General features: G+C 36.8%; 1 protein-coding gene across 3 annotated transcripts in view; it reads right to left on the bottom strand.

Annotated features, from left to right (window-relative positions):
- USP25 (ubiquitin specific peptidase 25) overlaps window positions 1–19,696 on the bottom strand; it is a 163,875-nt gene that overhangs the window by 119,611 nt on the left and 24,568 nt on the right. For 2 of the 3 annotated variants that reach the window (XM_040227290.1, XM_040227272.1), the window contains exons 2-4: window positions 19,242–19,319; window positions 15,662–15,806; window positions 346–469 (exon numbers count right to left, since the gene is read on the bottom strand). In XM_040227290.1, the coding sequence (XP_040083224.1) occupies window positions 346–469; window positions 15,662–15,806; window positions 19,242–19,319 (347 nt within the window). Of the gene's footprint in view, window positions 1–345; window positions 470–11,013; window positions 11,112–15,661; window positions 15,807–19,241; window positions 19,320–19,696 lie in introns of those variants that run through there. The other variant, XM_040227280.1, reaches the window with a different exon arrangement.

Genomic DNA, 19,696 nt, shown 5'->3' with positions numbered 1-19,696 from the left:
AAGCCTAAACTATTTACAACTGGCATGTTACAGATAAAGTCAGCTGATCCCTACTATAAATGACTATAAGTTGAATTGGACAATGGATCCAAAAGGAGTTAGGGAAGAAAAAAAATCAAAGGAATATTAAAATATATGCCTAAATTTAAATGCCTCAAAATGCCACTCCAAAACTAAATCTAAGATTCAAATGCAATGAACATTCTGGTTACATAAAATATAACAACAATACTGAAGCTTACTAATAGTTTATTTAGAATAATAAAGTATATCTTTGTGCCTCTTCAAGTTAATTATTATTTCTATTATAAATAGTACTTATATCTATACAAATTGCATTTTTACCTGCTAATGGCTTGCTCCTCATCAGTTATTCCAGTCTCCCTGAATGCCCTGTTTGATTCCGCCAAACTCAAGGCAATTGCTCTCTGAAGGTCATCTTTATCATCTCCAGTAAGATCAATCACATCTGAAAAGCAAAGCTGTTTCTCAAAATTAAGTCAAACAAAATGAAACGTAATTCCTAGTGGAGATTTTATACCCAATATACCCTTTCAAATCAAACCCAGCACCAACTTAATTCTGTAAGGAACCTCTCCAAAGAGAACACAAACACATTTTAAATTGGTTATACTTTGCAATTTAATGTTCTTCCCTATAAAATTAAGAGCATAAATATTTTTCATTAGAGAAGACTCAAAAGCTAATAAGCAGAAAATGCTAAAAACAGGTTCTATAATAACAAAAATTGAAAGCAACAATTAAACATTTACAATTACGCTTTCCAAAGTTAACCCACATATACACGTTAGTCCATATGACCCAGACATTTATTGAAGTATAATAATTAAATGAGCTCTCAAAGTTATGTTCCAGAAACTAACTGACCATGTTGTTGTTTAGTCACTAAGTTATATTCAATTCTGTTGCAACCATATGGACCATGGCCCACCAGGCTCCACTGTCCGTAGGATTTCAGGTAAAAATACTGGAGTTGGTTCCCATGACCTCCTCCAGGGGATCTTCCTGACGGAAGGATTGAACCCAGGTCTCCTGCACTGCAGGTGGACTCTTTACTGCTGAGCCACCAGGGAAGCCCAATTGACCATATATACTTACACACACTTTTAAAGTCGGAAAGAATGTATGAAGCTCTTCAGCTCAGTTCAGTCGCTCAGTCGTGTCTGACTCTTTGCGACTCCATGAATCACAGCACGCCAGGCCTCCCTGTCCATCACCAACTCCCAGAGTTCACTCAAACTCATGTCCATCCAGTCAGTGATGCCATCCAGCCATCTCATCCTCGGTCGTCCCCTTCTCCTCCTGCCCCCAATCCCTCCCAGCATCAGAGTCTTTTCCAATGAGTCAGCTCTTCACATCAGGTGGCTAAAGTACTGGAGTTTCAGCTTTCTTTCCTTCCAAAGAAATCCCAGGGCTGATCTTCTTCAGAATGGACGGGTTGGATCTCCTTGCAGTCCAAGGGACTCTCAAGAGTCTTCTCCAACACCACAGTTCAAAAGCATCAATTCTTCGGTGCTCAGCTTTCTTCACAGTCCAACTCTCACATCCATACATGACCACAGGAAAAACCATAGCCTTGACTAGATGGACCTTTGTTGGGAAAGTAATGGCTCTGCTTTTCAATATGCTGTCTAGGTTGGTCATTAACTTTCCTTCCAAGGAGTAGCGTCTTTTAATTTCATGGCTGCAGTCACCATCTGCAGTGATTTTGGAGCCCCCCAAAAATAAAGCCTGACACTGTTTCTACTGTTTCCCCATCTATTTCCCATGAAGTAATGGGACCAGATGCCATGATCTTCGTTTAACAGTGGTTAATTTTGAGAAAGAGGATTAGGAGGAAAAGAAAGTATAAGGATCTCTCACTTTCTATTTTCTGTTCTATGCTTTTCATTTAATTATAAAAAGAAGTTTTCGTTTCACAAAAAGAAAATATACACTACTAAATGAAATGTTTTCTTCAGTGAGAATAAAATAAAATAGTCTTGATGCTGTAAGTATTCTTTCTCAAAAGAATAAAGTCTACAACTATTACCACATTCAGAAAAACTGCTTTGTAATCCAATTTCCCAACATATATTGATCTACTTCCTTAACCCAAAAGAGATCAATTATACCTCTCTTATTATTTAAACAATGGCAAACCATAACTGTTGCTAAGTAGGGGATTACAAAATAGGATGAGAAAGAGAAAGAAGTATAGCTGTTACTACCTTATCTCTGCATCACTGGGATTATGCTGGTTAGTATTTTGGACACATTTTATATTCATTTTGTTTATCTGTATTTGAGACATGTTAAAAAAAAATTTTTTTTCCTTTGTAATCCGAGTATTCCAAGAGTGAAACAAGAAAAAGGAGTAAGGAGTGGGACATAAGGTGTCTGCATTCTACTATCTGAAAGTGAAATGAAAGTCCCTCAGTCGTGTCTTGACTCTTTGCGACCCTATGGACTATACAGTCCATGGAATTCTCCAGGCCAGAATACTGGAGTGGGTAGCCTTTCCCTTCTCCAGGGGATCTTCCCAACCAGAGATCAAACCCAGGTCTCCTGCATTGCAGGCAGATTCTTTACCAGCTGAGCCACAAGGGAAGCCCAAGAGTACTGGACCAGGTAGCCTATCCCTTCTCCAGTGGATCTTCCTGACCCAGGAATCAAACGAGGGTCTCCTGCATTGCAGGCAGATTCTTTACCAACTGAGCTATCAGGAAAGCCCAAAAGTAAAAGCGAAAGTTGCTCAGTTGTGTCCGACTCTTTGTGACCCCATGGACTATACAGCCCACGGAATTCTCCGGGACAGAATACTCGAGTGGGTAGCCCTTCTCTTCTCCAGGGGATCTTCCCAACCCAGGGTTGAACCCAGGTCTCCTGCATTGCAGGCAGATTCTTTACGAGCTGAGCCACAAGGGAAGCCCATCTAGCTAAGGGTTATATGTAACTATTTAAAAAATTTTTTCACATGTAGTAATAAATAAAATACATCAATAGATTCAAAAGTCTACTTTTATTGTTATATGCATTTTTTTCCTCCTAACAGTAGCTTATAAGAATACTAAAAATATTAGAAATAACAGTTGGCATAGAAGATTTTTTTTAATTCCTTAGTATAATAAAACTTTACAAAAGTGCAATAAAGTGAAAGTCGCTCAGTCATGTCTAACTCTTTATGACCCCATGAACTATACAGTCCATGGAATTCTCCAGGCCAGAATACCAGAGTGGGTAGCTGTTCCCTTCTCCGGGGGATCGTCCCAACCTAGAGACTGAACCCAGATCTCCAGCATTGCAGGCAGGTCTAAAAAAATTCAATCAAGTAAAACGTGGAAGAGACTTACAGAACAACTGCAATGATACACCTGTCAGCAGGTCAAAGGTTTCAGACATCTGGTTTACAAGTCCACCAAACCACAGCTGTAGATGGGTGGTGTCACCAGTATGTGTCATCATTCAGCCCAGCTGAAATATTTATTAAAGAAGCTAGAACTAGAGAGGCATGAAATGGCCTCATAAAAATGAGATCATGGTCAGTAAAAATGATTAAAACTTGGGTGACTAAAGAGAGAATAATAAAGACAACAACTTGAAAATCACAAAGAAGCAAACAGGTTTGGAGGACTTGATCAATTGGCCCCTCAGACTCCACTGTCTCATCTTCCTAGTATGCTTTCTTCAATGACAGAAGCCGAAAAGATTAAAACAAACCAATCTATTTTCCTGATTCACTTGTAGTTACGGTTTTGGATAAAATTTAGGTTCCACCCATCAGATATGCTAGCATGAGATGTGAAAGGCAGCTATACGGAGGAAGGCACTCTCCTGCTGCTTTTGGCTATTTTTTTTCCAGCATGACTGAACAGATGTGGGCTGCTCCACAGTAGCAATCCAGTTTCCAGCTTCCAGCTTCAGGATGTCAAGAGAGAGAGTAGAAGTAGTAACCAGACTCTGTGCTCCAGTGTCCAGACACAGCTTAGTGGCAGTTACCTAATCCTGGCTGGCTCTCCCTGGGCAATAGCTATAAAGCTATGTTCTCAACTGTCCCACAGGCAGTCTCCTGATTCACTGTCTCCCTGACTGTGGCAGATGGAGTAGCTTTGCTGGCTGGCCAGTCTTGCAAGAATCTGGGAGTCATTTCAGAAAGCTGAGCTAGAGATCCTTCCTCCAGTGCTCCCACTGATTTTTTTTTTTAACAATCTAGTCCCCTGTATTAAATTTCTTCTTTGAAACTATCTAAAGTGTGTACTGTTTCACAACTGACAAGTAAACTAAACTGGCTAGAACAGAAACTCACTTAGAAATAGCAACAAGTTATATTTCAAGCTTTTCATAATTCAGCAATCGTAACTTAAGAAACACAAAGGCAAAAAGTAAGGCAAAATGCTTTTAACCCTATTTCATAAACAAAATAACTGAAGTTGCCAGAAATGAAATCTAATATTATAAGAATGAAAGAAAGGTAGACAGGCTTCAAATTTAAGTCCTCAAATTATTAAATCCAGTGGTCTCCCCTCCATACTAGCAGTACCCAAGTGTAATCCATGGATTCTTGGGGATCCCCAGTGACTCTATAAGGGAAGGGGTCCCTGAAGTAAAAAATGCTCTCATAAAAAATGTTATGATGTCATCTCTCTTTCCTACTATGGTCACATTTCCAGTGATTATGCAAAACAACAGTGCATTAAACCACTGTGTCTTAGCACAAACCAAGGTAGCATCACGTTATATAAGCAATTCATTATATTACAACTATACACACTCATAATTTTTTTTAAAAAGCCAGTCTCTCTTAAATCTTAATAAGAGAAAACTAATTTTATGAAATCTCAAACACTGTTTTACATGGTCTTTTACTTCTATGTCGGAGAAGGCAACAGCACCCCACTCCAGTACTCTTGCCTGGAAAATCCCATGGATGGAGGAGCCTGGTGGGCTGCAGTCCATGGGGTCTCGAAGAGTCGGACACGACTGAGCGACTTCACTTTCACTTTTCACTTTCATGCATTGGAGAGGGAAATGGCAACCCACTCCAGTGTTCTTGCCTGGAGAGTCCCAGGGACGGGGGAGCCTGGTGGGCTGCCGTCTGTGGGGTCACACAGAGTCAGACATGACTGAAGTGACTTAAAAAAAATTTTTTTTTACTTCTATGTGACAAAACTGAACGTATGCATAGTAGTTCTGTTATATATGCAAAGTATGCTGTTGCTAAAGAAAAAACACAAGTGCATTGCTTGAGCTGCAAGTTGAACTCAACGAATTTTTTTCATGGAGCACTATTTTTACTTGATATTACAACTGATAAACTACAAACTATGATTATTCGGACATCAATATTTGACATTTTCTCAAAAAAAGGGGAGCCTGTCACTTGAAAAACAAATGAGACTGTTTGCTGCCAATGATAACTATGGAATTTTCAAGAAGTTGCAACTTCAGAAAACTTGTTTCTGTCACTATGAGAGTGGTATCTTCCCAATACTTTAAAGGCTTTTCTGGTAAAATCAAGTGATAATAACAATTTCTATTTGTTTTATAATGTAGATGTTTTTCCAACATTTGGAAGGAAATCTTTTCCAAATTACCAATGCACTGTGTTACTGAATCATGCATGGATTAACAAGTCAATCCAAAGAGCAAGGTAAGATCCTAGGAGCATCTTTTGTTCTAATACTTGGTCTCTGACCCAGTTCCTGACAAAGAGCTCCTGTATCACTTGGCATTTCCTAGGTGAGAGGAGCATCTTTTGTTCTAAAGAGATGACTGTTGGTGGGCTCCAGTCTGACTTCAAGATGGGCCAGAAAGACTAAGTCATGAAGAGAAGCTTGCAACTTAGAGCCCCATGTCCCATCCTCTAGGCAGATATATATGAGGGAATGGAGATTAGGTTAACAATCAAGCCTACGTGGTGAAACTGCCATAAAAATTCCCAAAGTACAAGGTCTGGAGAGCTTCCAGGTTGATGAACATATCTATATGCTGGGAGGGTGGTACATCTCAACTCCACAAGGCAGAAACTTCTGGCTTGGGACTTTTCCAGACTACAGAGGTGTGCTCTATACACCATCTGGCTGTTCATCCTTTATCATAGCCTTTAATATAATAAACTAATAAAAAGTGTTTCCCTGAGTTGTGAGCCATTATAGCAAATTATCAAACTTGAGGAGGTCATGAGAACTTCCAATTTGAAGTCAGGTCAAACAGAACATAGGTAACCTGGGGACTCATTACTTGTGACTGGTGTCTAAGGTAGGAGATTTGTGGGACTGAGAATTTAGCCTGTGGCATCTGATGCTAACTTCAGGTAAATGGTGTCAGAATTGTAGAACACCCAGCTGATGTCATAGAACTGGTTGTATATAAGAAAAAAAAAAAAAACCTCACATATCTGGTATCAGAGGAATTAAGTGTGAGCAGAGGAAGGAAAAAGTAATTATAGTCTTCACTGCTAGGAAGACTGACTGACCAGACTATCGGTTCCTTAACTGAAATTCTGAGATTTGTTCCTTTAAGCAATGGAGAAGCTTTAGTATAGTTTCATTTTAATTACAATAATTTTCTCCATGATGTTCATATAAAGCTTCTTCTTTCCATAGGTTATTTTAGAACTATACAGCCATACAGCAATACTGAATTATTATAACTTACACACATATCAAATACATATGATTTTAAGAACAGATATTAAGAAGTAAAATGTTATTTTAATAATGATTGATCCTAAATTTAATCTCTTTCTAGAGTTTAGTAGAATGATTTCTGTAAAATATGTAATGAGCTATCAATTTCACAATGAAAAATAATCCTCTATGATTTCCTTACATGCTTATTCAAAAAAGGAACAGAACATGCTTTCAGTTCAGTTCAGTCACTCATTTGTGTCCAACTCCTTGTGACCCCAAGGACTGCAGCACTCCAGGCCTCCCCGTCCGTCAGCAACTCACGGAGTTTACTCAAACTCATGTCCATTGAGTCAGTGATGCCATCCAGCCATCTCTTCCTCTGTCGTTCCTTCTCCTCCAGCTTTCAATCTTTCCCAGCATCAGGGTCTTTTCTAATGAGTCAGTTCTTCACATCAGGTGGCCAAAGTATTGGAGCTTCAGCTTCAACATCAGTCCCTCCATGAACACCCAGGACTGATCTCCTTTAGGATGGACTGGTTGGATCTCCTCGCAGTCCAAGGGACTCTCAAGAGTCTTCTTCAACTCCACAGTTCAAAAGCATCAATTCTTTGGCACTCAGCTTTCTTCACAGTCCAACTCTCACATCCATACATGACTACTGGAAAAACCATAGCTTTGACTAGACGGACCTTTGCTGGCAAAGTAATGTCTGCTTTTTAATATGCTGTCTAGGTTGGTCATAACTTTCCTTCCAAGGAATAAGGGTCTTTTAATTTCATGGCTGCAGTCACCATCTGCAGTGATTTTGGAGCCCCAAAAAATAAAGTCAGCCACTGTTTCCACTGTTTTCCCATCTATTCCCCATGAAGGGATGGGACTGGATGCCATGATCTTAGTTTTCTGAATGTTGAGCTTTAAGCCAACTTTTTCACTCTCCTCTTTCACTTTCATCAAGAGGCTCTCAGGTTCTTCTTCACTTTCTGCCATAAGGATGGTGTCATCTGCATATCTGAGGTTATTGCTATTTCTCCTGGCAGTCTTGATTCCAGTTGTGCTTCATACAACCCAGCATTTCTCATGATGTACTCTGCATATAAGTTAAATAAGCAGGGTGACACAGACAGCCTTGATGTACTCCTTTTCCTATTTGGAACCAGCCTGTTGTTCCATGTCCAGTTCTAACTGTTGCTTCCTGACCTGCATATAGGTTTCTCAAGAGGCAGGTGATCTGGTATTCCCATCTTTTTCAAAATTTTCCACAGTTTATTGTGATCCACACAGTCAAAGGCTTTGGCATAGTCAGTAAAGCAGAAATAGATGTTTTTCTGGAACTGTCTTGCTTTTTCAATGATCCAGCAGGTGTTGGCAATTTGATCTCTGGTTCCTCTGCCTTTTCTAAAGCCAGCTTGAACATCTGAAAGTTCATGGTTCACGTATTGCTGAAGCCTGGCTTGGAGAATTCTGAGCATTACTTTACTAGCGTGTGAGATGAGTGCAATTATGCGGTAGTTTGAGCATTCCTTGGCATTGCCTTTCTTTGGGATTGGAATGAAAATGGACCTTTTCCAGTCCTGTGGCCACTGCTGAGTTTTCCAAATTTGCTGGCATATTGAGTGCAGCACTTCACAGCATCACCTTTTAGGATTTGAAATAGCTCAACAAGCTTTTAGTAGTAGCAATTTCTAATTGGCAAAAGTCAATTACAAAAATTTAGCCTTTGTAAAAAATTCCATCCAATGCCAAGGGACAACCTTGGTAAAATACTAAGCCTTCTTTCAACCAATCCTCCCTTCATTATTAGAATAAATGTGAACGGAATCCAAGGACACAAACATGTTAGTGTCAGCTGAGTAACACTGCAGAAAAATCACAGTACAAAAACCTATGAACAGTACTCTCCAACATTTCAAGACTTCCCAAAATAAAACATTTTTTTCCTTTAAAGTCAGAAATATATACATAAAAACATAACATTCACCTTAAAAAATCCTTCTAAAAACTTACACACCAACTACCAAACATTTCTCTGCTAACTCCAAAATATAGAAAGCCATCAACTAACAATAAATTAGAGTTCAAATGTATATATCATTTATCATTCATAATTCATTTTCTCATGAAAATGGTACATAAAATGACATAAGGAGTCCAAGTTAGTTCAGAAGAGTCAACTTAGCCCATAATCTAATTGAATTACAATGTATGTAAGATTGTAGTTACATCTACAATGTAATATTTTGATTTAGGTGGGAAGAAAGTTCTTTCATTATTTTCCTCACCTACAAAAGGCTAACCCTAGGGGAAACATTTTTCTTTTTCCTTTTTTTTAATAAGCCAAACTTATACTTACCATCAGCAAAGATTTCTAGGCAGAGAAGTGATATGAATAGAAAGAACCGTTTGTGAAGTTAAGAATTAAAAGTGCTGAACAAGCTTTTGAGAAGAGTTGTAATAAGAATATGTACCAGGGCAGAAAAACTGAAGGAAAAAGTAGGCAGATAAAAACTGACAGAGAAACACTGAAGGGGAAAGCAGGCACGTAAAAACTGACAGAACTGCAAACTACACAGTGGTTCTGGGAGATGAGGAAAAGCTGGAGGGGAAAAAAAAACCACTGAGCCACCAAAAGGAAGGGGATGCCCTTGAAAGAAAGAAAGCAAAGATGAAGAAAGAGATCATAAGCAGGTGAATGGAAATGAGGAAAAGACCATTCTCAGCCTCACTCTGCTTCAACCACAGTTCCTGTCCTCACCACTCACCTCCTGAGCCAAAAACACTCCTGCCTCAAGGCCCCAGCCTGGGCCACACTTCCCTCAGATATCCTGGAGGTTCAACCCCTCTCTTCCTGAGGCGTCTGTATAAGTGAGATATTTACCGCCCAACCCTCCATCTAAAATACCACACCCTATGTCTGAACTACAAACCCATCCCTGTCACCCTCTGTCCTTCGACCCTGCTCTGTTCTTCTTCATAAACTTACTACTACCAGACATTTTTTATTTACTATTTACCATCACTCTTCCCCCTATGTTAATGCAGACACTTCTTGGTATTTTTAATGGCCTAAAAGAGTACTTGATTTGTATTAGGAAATCAATAAATATCTGCTAAGCAAATAAAGGTTAATATCTAGACTAGAAAAGAAATAAAAATTAATGAGTGATCTTCATAGTGGCACTAGTTAGAATACTTGAGAATACATACTTCATCCATCGAAAACTTTCTCCAGATAAAGGACAAATAGCATAATAAAGTGTCATGTTAAAAGAATACTTAAAAGCAAGAAGACATAATAGAAATTGTGCTGCTCACTGCACTCTCCCATTCTTTTCCAACCTTATCGTTGCTAAACTCAGGTTCTCCAAAACAGTGATGTCCAATAAAACTTCCTGTGATGGTGGAAATGTACTATTATCCACACAGCCCAATACAGTAGCAACTAGTTACATGTTGATGACTACTGCCCATTTTAAATGTATCTATGGCAACAGAAAATCTGAGCTTCAGGATTATTTAAACTGATGTTAAATTTAAGTTGCCACATGTAACTACTGGCAACTGTATTAACAAGTCAGTTCTAAATGGTCTTGCTCTGTTTTTAACAGTTGCTGCTAAATTTATAATGGCAGCACTGTTAACTAAGAAAAGGGATGATAAAGGAGGCATATCCTGAGTTTGTCATCTATTTCATCATATTTTCTGACTTGGAAAAAAGTAAAAATTTTCATTCTGTATTAGACAACAAAAAGTGCAAATGCCATAGCTATCATTTTGTCCTAAAATTACAGAAAATAAAGTTATACAAGCAATTCTACAGTGTATGTCTAACACAGAATGTATGCCTAACTGCATCTAATCAGCTACAAGTTATCTGCATACCACTGTAGCATCTCATTTTGAGGCTTAACTGACTTTTTGGTGAATCATGCATTATGCATTAGAAATCTCTACAGAAAGAGATTTAACTTCTATTTCACTTTTTTTCTTTCTGCAGTTGCTTATTTAACAAATTTGGTGAATGGAAAAAATTATCAGTGTTCAATTAGTAAATCCTAAACCTCTCAACATAAGTGATTTACCCTCAGCAGCAATGAGAAGACTAGACTGGAATCTGTTTATAAATTTTGCTTTAAATCTAAAAAAAATAAATAAATTTTAGACTAATCAAGCAATATAACTAAGACTAGAGTTCCAGAACAGAACTTCAACATGTTTCTCACTTTCTGTGCAATCCTTACCAAACAATTCAAGCTCTTCTGTAAAAAGAAATACAGCAATTAAAAAAAAAAATACAATGCTTCTAAATTTGTGAAGGGTCTATCACTTAACACTCACTCTTAAGTCAATATGTGGCATTATTTTCTATGTTAAAATTACCTACCCAAATCCCTCTTATCTTTTGATCCATACTTTGATTGCTCAATTGTAGCACATCTTGTTCTGGTGGGCATATACTGTTTTTTTTCCTGTTTTAAAAAAGTTCAAAAGAATTGAATGATCAAGAAAGAAAGAATATTACTATTTGATTTCAAATTGGGCAAAAGCATTGTATAGTCATGTCTATGACACAGTTTGTCATGACACAAAAACTTCACACACTCTCTTCTCTGATTATTAAATACACCTATGATACCTCAGTATCTTGTACCATTTCCTAATCCTCTTTGCATTTTTAATTGCAAAATTCCTAACACAATCATTTTACTTCTCATTTAAGCTAGAGGCAGGAGGCACTCATTTGACAAGTCACAATATCCAGTCTAAACAGGGGATAAAAGTAATTTTAAAATGTGCCTCAACTATATGCTAACAGTACTACAAAAACATTTTTTGTATTTTTTTCCCCCTAGAAACCACAGTATTTATTTACAGCTTGGAATGTTACCGAAACAATACTTCTTAATTCCTTATTATGCAGAGTACAAGCTTTCCTTGAAATGTTTCCTTTTTCTCTCAAAAATGAAAAGTAAAAATACACTGAGGCCAATAATCGCCCTACCAACTACTGAAAATGTAATTACTTCTTCAGTATTAAAGTTCACAAACACTGTGTTCACAAATATGTGTTCTCCTCTCAAATGACTTAATTTAGTTTCTTTTCTGATATACTTGAGTATATGAAAATTCCCCTACAACCCCAAATGTGACTTCTATGGAACATTAATTTGAAAACTAAATTTTTCTAGTCATCAAAAAAACACGGGTTTAGTTCTTCTAAAAAAGATCTTTAGTTACAAGTTTTATAACAATAAGTTTATAGTATATAAACTAGTTTATAACAACAAGGAATCATTATATATTTAGCATTAGAGACTTTTATTTCAAAACATAAATGTTTTGTCAGCACTACAACCAATAGATGACAAAAAGTTACCAAGGTTTGTTTATGCCTTAGCCCTGTTTATAACAGATTTTACACTTTAAAAAAAAAGAGAGAGAGAGAAGAAATTGAAAAAGCAAAAACCCTTGCCATTATTTGAAAGAATTAAGTTCAAGCATCATTCCTTCCAAAGAACACCCAAGACCAATCTCCTTTAGAATGGACTGGTTGGATCTTCTTGCAGTCCATGGGACTCTCAAGAGTCTTCTCCAACACACAGTTCAAAAGCATCAATTCTTCGGCGCTCAGCTTTCTTCACAGTCCAACTCTCACATCCATACATGACCACTGGAAAAACCATAGCCTTGACTATATGGACCAAAGTAATGTCTTTGCTTTTGAATATGCTATCTAGGTTGGTCATAATTTTCCTTCCAAGGAGTAAGCGTCTTTTAATTTCATGGCTGCAATCACCATCTGCAGTGATTTTGGGAGCCCCCAAAAATAAAGTCTGACACTGTTTCCACTGTTTCCCTATCTATTTCCCATGAAGTGATGGGACCAGATGCCATGATCTTCGTTTTCTGAATGTTGAGCTTTAAGCCAACTTTTTCACTCTCCTCTTTCACTGTCATCAAGAGGCTTTTTAGTTTCTCTTCACTTTCTGCTGTTCTTTGGAAGGAATGATGGTAATGCTGAAACTCCAGTACCTTGGCCACCTCATGCGAAGAGTTGACTCATCGGAAAAGACTCTGATGCTGGGAGGGATTGGGGTCAGGAGGAGAAAGGAACGACAGAGGATGAGATGGCTGGATGGCATCACCGACTCGACGGATAGGAGTTTGAGTGAACCCCGGGAGCTGGTGATGGACAGGGAGGTCTGGCGAGCTGTAATTCATGGTGTCACAAAGAGTCAGACATGACTGAGTGACTGAACTGAACTGAACTGAAGGTCAATTTTCAAGTAACAAGGCATTTCACATAAAAATGAGAAAATGCTCAAAAAGAGTTCTTTTATCTAGAACAATCCCTTGAAAATTTCCTCACACTCTGATCACTCCAACACTCTGCACTCATTTAGCACTTACACTTTTATTCAGGAAGAGGTCTGCATTTAAATATATATATTCACTTACATTTATTTTCTATTCTTCCCATATTTAACCACTCCTTCCAAGAATTAAAAATAAACAAGAGATTTCATTTTTCCTCAGCAATTATAGCAGAGTAATTTAAAGAATCTGCTGAATGCATGACATTTACTTACTTTCTCAGTTTTAAACCATGTAATACTATTATGACGTGACTAAATTTAAATGCTGAATCAATACTATTTCCTAAAGGCAGTCGTACTTAAAAATTTTAGAAAGATGTAAGTTGTAAAATGGAAAAAAATTATTTTTACCTCATAAGCTATATTTTCCCACTTTGATACTGATACTATTATAGTACAATCACCTCACTATATTTTTACAATTTTTTTCCTCAATAATCTCAAACCAACTTTATGAATATACTATACAAATTATTCAATTATTAAATATGAGTTAGCATTCTGGTTAGAAGGATAGCTCAGTTTATCAATAAAGAAATTAAAAGTACAAGCAATTTGTTCAGTAAGATAATCAATGAGATGAATCCAGAAACTCCACCTCTCTATCATTTCTTTCAAGGGGAATATAAAAGTACTTAGTGCACACTTTTCAAGAGCTACACATATACACACACACACAAATTTTGTTTTTTCAATTAACAAATGGGACACACACTTTCTGAAATCAGGTTGCTTTCTCCCTAAGAGCACCTATTCAAATCTTTCATTTTGTCCATAACATTCTCACTACTCATTGTCAAAATTGTTGAACAGGTGTTTACATGTGCAGCCTAAAGAACATTTTCTAATTTTCACACAACAAATAGCGTATCTTTTTGATGACAGTCTTATAATCCTAATTCTTCCCTGCATATGTTGTCTCATGTCACAAAGTCTACCATCTGTATTAAGAGTTGACAGCTATCATTCTAAAATCCTTCCATCCTTTCCACTAGAACATGGAACCATGTCTACTCAATTTCCTGTTTCTTTCACCTTAACCAGCTGTCTTCAGTCAAAATCTTTTGTCCTTTTTCTACCTAACTTCATTTTCCTCCCAAGTCTCAGAACCTTAAAAGATATGAAATGTTATTCTCCCATACTAACTCCTTCTCTATTTATACCACTTTTTTTCTAACTTCTTGAAACAAGTTTTTCAATTTTGTTCAAGAGAACTTTCACTGGCTTCAAAATGGCTTTTTTATACATATTACCAAAAATAACTCAACAAGCACTTTTTTGAGAAACCATGACATCCCAGTATAATGGTTGGACTATAGACACTCTATGGCCCTGTTAAGTTTACAGTCTGGTATGCAAGAAAGGCACAGCAAATAATTTCAAAATAACACAATACTCATTAAGACAGAAGTACACTCTGGATGTTAAGAGAAGCACTCAGTTTAACATAGAAGCTAGATGAAATACTCTCAAGCCAGCAGTTTCTGAGCAATGTCTTAGAGCCCCAGAAGAAATCAGACTGGTGGTGAAGGCCAGAGGGGATTCCAGACAGAAGTAACATGTGTAACAACAGGAGAAATTAAATAGCATTGTGTGGATGAGAACTTCCAAGCTATTTTCCATTACTACAGTGTAAAGTGGGAAGAGGAAAACACTGGAAAATAAAGTTAGAGATGTAGGTAGTGGCCAAAACACTGTTTGTCTTGAACTTGGACACAGCAATTGAGTCTGTCTTATACAAAGCTTCTGCCATCACCTATTATCTGTGTGAGATAGGAGTATCTCAGCTTTGGAGACACAAGACCATTTGTGGAGCAAAAATACTAAGATTACCTTGAAATTCTGAGATTACAATATTTTATCAACAACATTAAACAGCATTTAATGCCAATCAGTAGCTATAAACATCTATATGACTGGGATCTTTATGGCTGTTTCCTAACTTTAAGAACATTTATAAACAAAACCAAAAAATTCTCTTTAAGGACAAGTTAGTAACCACACTTTTCAAATCCAGAATGTACAGAAATACCTACATTTTATATGCAGTTACTACCTCATAATGAGATAGAAATAAAGAAAAAAACTTGGCTATATAAGCATAAATTTTTCATATTATGAATAAGAGTCTCGTGTAAAATTTTCTGTATGTTTGTATGTGTATACGCATGTTTGTTTATTTTGTTCTGCTGTATAAACCTTCTTCCAAGATCTTTATTTTGGAACGGGGCTGGAGCTGAGGGAAGGAAAATTCTGTTAAACAGTAAATCATACCAGTAATTTAAAAAATACTTTATCTTCAAAAATAATTCTAAGGTCTCTAACAACACTTAACATCTATAAAACAAACGACTGTGCCCTATTTAAAATTCTAGAAATTTTTAATAAATAACACCTTTGGATGTTCTATATTTTAAAACAACACTATATGAAATGTTTTATAAAAGAATATATAACTTAAATATAATCTTTTACTTCCAAAATGGAAAAAAATACAGCAGCTAATAAACACATATGCACTTTTCAACTATAAGAAGAGCCAAAGCTAAAGTCATTCCTTTTTTCATCCTTCACCTCTGCTTAAACAAAACATAGCCCCAAGCAAAGTTTTCATTACATTTTAATTAAAATATTAAGAAAGAAAAGTAACCTTACTTGTATCTGCTTGGCTGCCCACACTGATGTATCTGTCATTGCCAGGAAGCGCTGTTTGGTAGTAAGTGGTCTCCTCCTGCTGAGGGGTCTTGGCATTCTTTGCAGTAAGGAAAGCCACTGCTAGCTCCAAGTTTCCATTACTATCCTTCAAATATCAAGAACAGAACATCAAATATTTTGGAGTAAGTATACATTTGCATATGATTTATGTAATTTTCTCCATAACAACACTAATAGTAAAAATAATTTTCAGACTTAAAATTATACTATGTGATTCTTAATTTTACAATATAAATTCACTGTAAACACAGTATAGTGTATCAATAGTAATTCCTTTATCTATTAATTAAAACTAATATAATGCAAAAATCAATTCTATAAATAATTTGTTTTCCATTATTTTTTTATATCTGCTTAACGAAAGTCCAATCATAAACTTATACTTTGAAGTAAATGAACCAACTAAAAAATGTTTTCTGGAACTTGCTATCTAAAACAGTGAAAAACAAATATTTAAAATGGTACTTCAGCAAACAAGAACAATAACAGATATTCTCTTTAATATTTATGCTGAATGCCTACTTAGAGGCAAACTAACAAGCAAATATCAGACTCATAAGAAGAAAACAGCATCAGTGGCCTGAAACCTTGATAGAGAGACACACAGAACTCCAGACTACTGTGGAGATGAAAATTCTACCCGAATTAAATACATAAATAATATTCTAAAAATTCTGAAGAAAAACAGATGCTAAAAACACTAAAGAATTTCTGACAGCAAAATCATGAGAGAAACTTGCCCAGTTATCTCTATATTCTCTCTACAGTTAACAACAAAAACAACATTAGCTCTATGACTGCTAATTGAAACCACATTATGAAATCCACGTATTAATAATGAAGCTATCTTTGTATCAAAGGCCAGAACACATAATACTGTGGAAGCCTTCAGAAATTTAGTTTACAAAGTTTAACTGGAAGCCAGTGGAAGGTTTTGGACAGAAATGACAGGGTATGACTTACATTTTAAAAGGATTACTGTGGGTATATGTGGGAACAGACTATAGGAGAGAATCAGCAGAAGCAGAGCCCAATATTATTTGCTATCATATCAAATGTGGGGAGGGATAAAAAGAGAAAGACCAGGATGATTCCACAATCTGATGTCTGAGCAACTGGAACAACTCAGCCCAACTCCACTTTTAACAGCCTTTGAGGAGAGAAAACAGTAGGAGTGCACGTTCTAACTTTGTTACCTTTCAAAACTGTCATTAGACTCTTAAATGACTCATCCAAAACATGAGTTTAACATAGTCTACAGTTTGTGACAAACCAGATGTAAAACAATTTTAATAACAATGGCTAACATTTATTGAACACTAAGTGCCAAGAAATGTACCAAATGCTTTCCATATACTCCCTCATATGATAATAATGATAAACTCAATGCAGCAGGGATCTATACAACTTGAAGGTCACTTACTTTGAACATACAAAGAGATTCTCAATATAAAAGGGCTAAAATCAATCAATGACACTGTGGCTCCCAAAAGTAGACTCTGTATCAGTATAATGCTGAGATAGTCAACCCATTATTAAACATTTTACAAATTTATACTGAGCAAAAATTAAGATTTAAGTATACTGTTTTCTCCCCCAGATACTGGTAACTGAAACAAATTTAAAAAAAAAAAAAAAAATATGGTCACATAACTTAGCTCAAAGAAAATGTGGACACTACTTTTTTATGTTTATTTAATTAAACATATTCTACATGTTTCCTAAATTTTTAAAAAAAATACTAAGTGAATTCCTTAAATTTGCCCTGACAAGGTAATGGGGTCTAACCCCAGACTCAAGTGATACAGAATGGGAAAGGCCATTTCTGAAAATAGATGTGGAATGATTGTCATATTTAGCAGAATAAAGAATGGACTGGCAATCATCTAAATGTCATAATCATAAAAATTGAGGTACAATATTTTTGCTTCCTTTCCAGCTACTTAAGAGCAGCTTCATAAACCATGCTTTAAAATGCTCCTAACAGTACTGGTTGATCATTTTCCTGATGCAGGAAAAAGCTGAAGCAAAGCTTCCAATAAAAGCAGAAATTATGTGTGGTACTGGGAGCAGGCTGCTTGGTTTCTATTCCAAGCTCCTCCACATGTTAACTATGTGATCTTCATTTTAACCTCTCTGTTTCTCCTTACCCTTTAAAAGGTGGATAAAAATAACACCTACTTTGAAGTTACTAGGAGGAAGAGTTAGCCACACAAAGTACTTAGAATAGCACCTAGTACTTACTGGAGGTGCTTAATAAGTGCTAGTTATTACCACTACAATGATGATGATTATGATTACAATCATTCAAAAGATAAATTATTTCTAGAAAAAAAGGAAGAACTTCTGGCTCCAAATCAAAAATAATGTAACGTAGTCTTTCAGAGCAACGTGCAAAGGACTGAAGAGGTGTGTGTGCCTACAGCAGCACAACTGCTGTACTGCTGATGTTAGCCTTTAGCAGTGATCTATAAATACACTTCAAGTGGAGTTCTAGTTCTTAACATTTTTCCTTCATTCGCTCTCTTTCAATCTGCATATCCATGTGATCTGACTCATCTGGGTGCCTCTGTGTGGCAATGAGAATATTTCACAAGATACAACAAAAATCATGCCTTTTTTTGTGCATAATTGAACAGTGTAATACTGAATAATCTTAAACACTCAATTAACTGAAGGTTAGCTGATTTATATGTCTCCTTCCTGGAAGATTAAAAGGGAAGCTTCTGATACTGTATTAATTTTCTCCCAATTCCTCTTCCTCTTCTACGCCATTCTACCCCTCTATCCCCAATTAAACACTAAAATGCTTCTTGAGTAAAACTGGCCATTAGTACTTGGGAGTCATATCACTCCATTTTGCATGAAAACTGTTTCACATGGAGGGAGGTCTTCTTTCACTCCAAGGCATCATGGAACATCAGGGTGCTAAAAGCTACTGTGCTCAAAATTGCAGTATGTTATGTTAGTTCAGTTCAGTCGCTCAGTCGTGTCTGACTCTGCAACCCCATGGAATGCAGCACGCCAGGCCTCACTGTCCATCACCATCCCCAGAGTTCACTCAACTCATGTCCATTGAGTCAGTGATGCCATCCAACCACCTCACCCTCTGTTGTCCCCTTCTCCTTCCACCTTCAATCTTTCCCAACATCAAGGTTTTTGCAAATGAGTCAGTTCTTTGCATCAGGTGGCCAAAGTATTGAAGTTTCAGCTTCAGCATCAGTCCTTCCAATGAATATTCAGGACTGATTTCTTTAGGATGGACTGGTTGGATCTCTGTGCAGTCCAAGGGACTCTCAAGGGTCTTCTCCAACACCACAGCTCAAAAGCATCAATTCTTCAGTGCTCAACTTTCTTTCTAGTCCAATGCTACGTTAAGTAAGGCCTTTACTTTATAAAAGTTCTTCCCTGTATCTATGGTACTACACATTGTATAACTAAAAAACTCAACTTTCCAATATGGTAGGTGGTGGAGATGAGGGTGTAACAGAAACTGTGTCTTGTGAAACACAGGCCATACCTTCAAGGCTTGCTGTAGAATCTGGGCATCATTAATCCCCGTAATTTCTCGTAGTTGATTCAGAAACGTCTGCTGGTGCTGGAAGAAGGGAAAAACCGAAAGCGTTATACTCAAATCTGAAAATGTACAAAGACAAGAAAATAAATGACCTTTGGAAAAAAAGACAGAAAACACAAAATACAGTAAAAAACAAAAAATACAGAACTTGAGAAAGACTGAATAAATTTCATTATTTTAGGAAGAATGAACAACGCTGCATGAGTCCTTATTCCATTTTCATGTTTCTAAACGCTGATTCTTCACTGTCTGATATATGCCGTCTAATAAGAGAAGGAGTGATCTCTGTGACAGCTAAACCTAAGAAGAACTAAGGGAAACAGGTATCCACTGGTGTACTTTAACTAGGGGATGAGACCCCAGAATGAAATTGAAGCAGCCCTATGAATCTCTCCCTG

The sequence above is a fragment of the Oryx dammah genome, unplaced genomic scaffold (assembly GCF_014754425.2).
Source record: "Oryx dammah isolate SB20612 unplaced genomic scaffold, SCBI_Odam_1.1 HiC_scaffold_2, whole genome shotgun sequence".
Classification (NCBI taxonomy): Eukaryota; Metazoa; Chordata; class Mammalia; order Artiodactyla; family Bovidae; genus Oryx; species Oryx dammah.
Note: the sequence above shows the minus strand (reverse complement) of the source record. Positions and strands in the feature narration are given on the sequence as shown.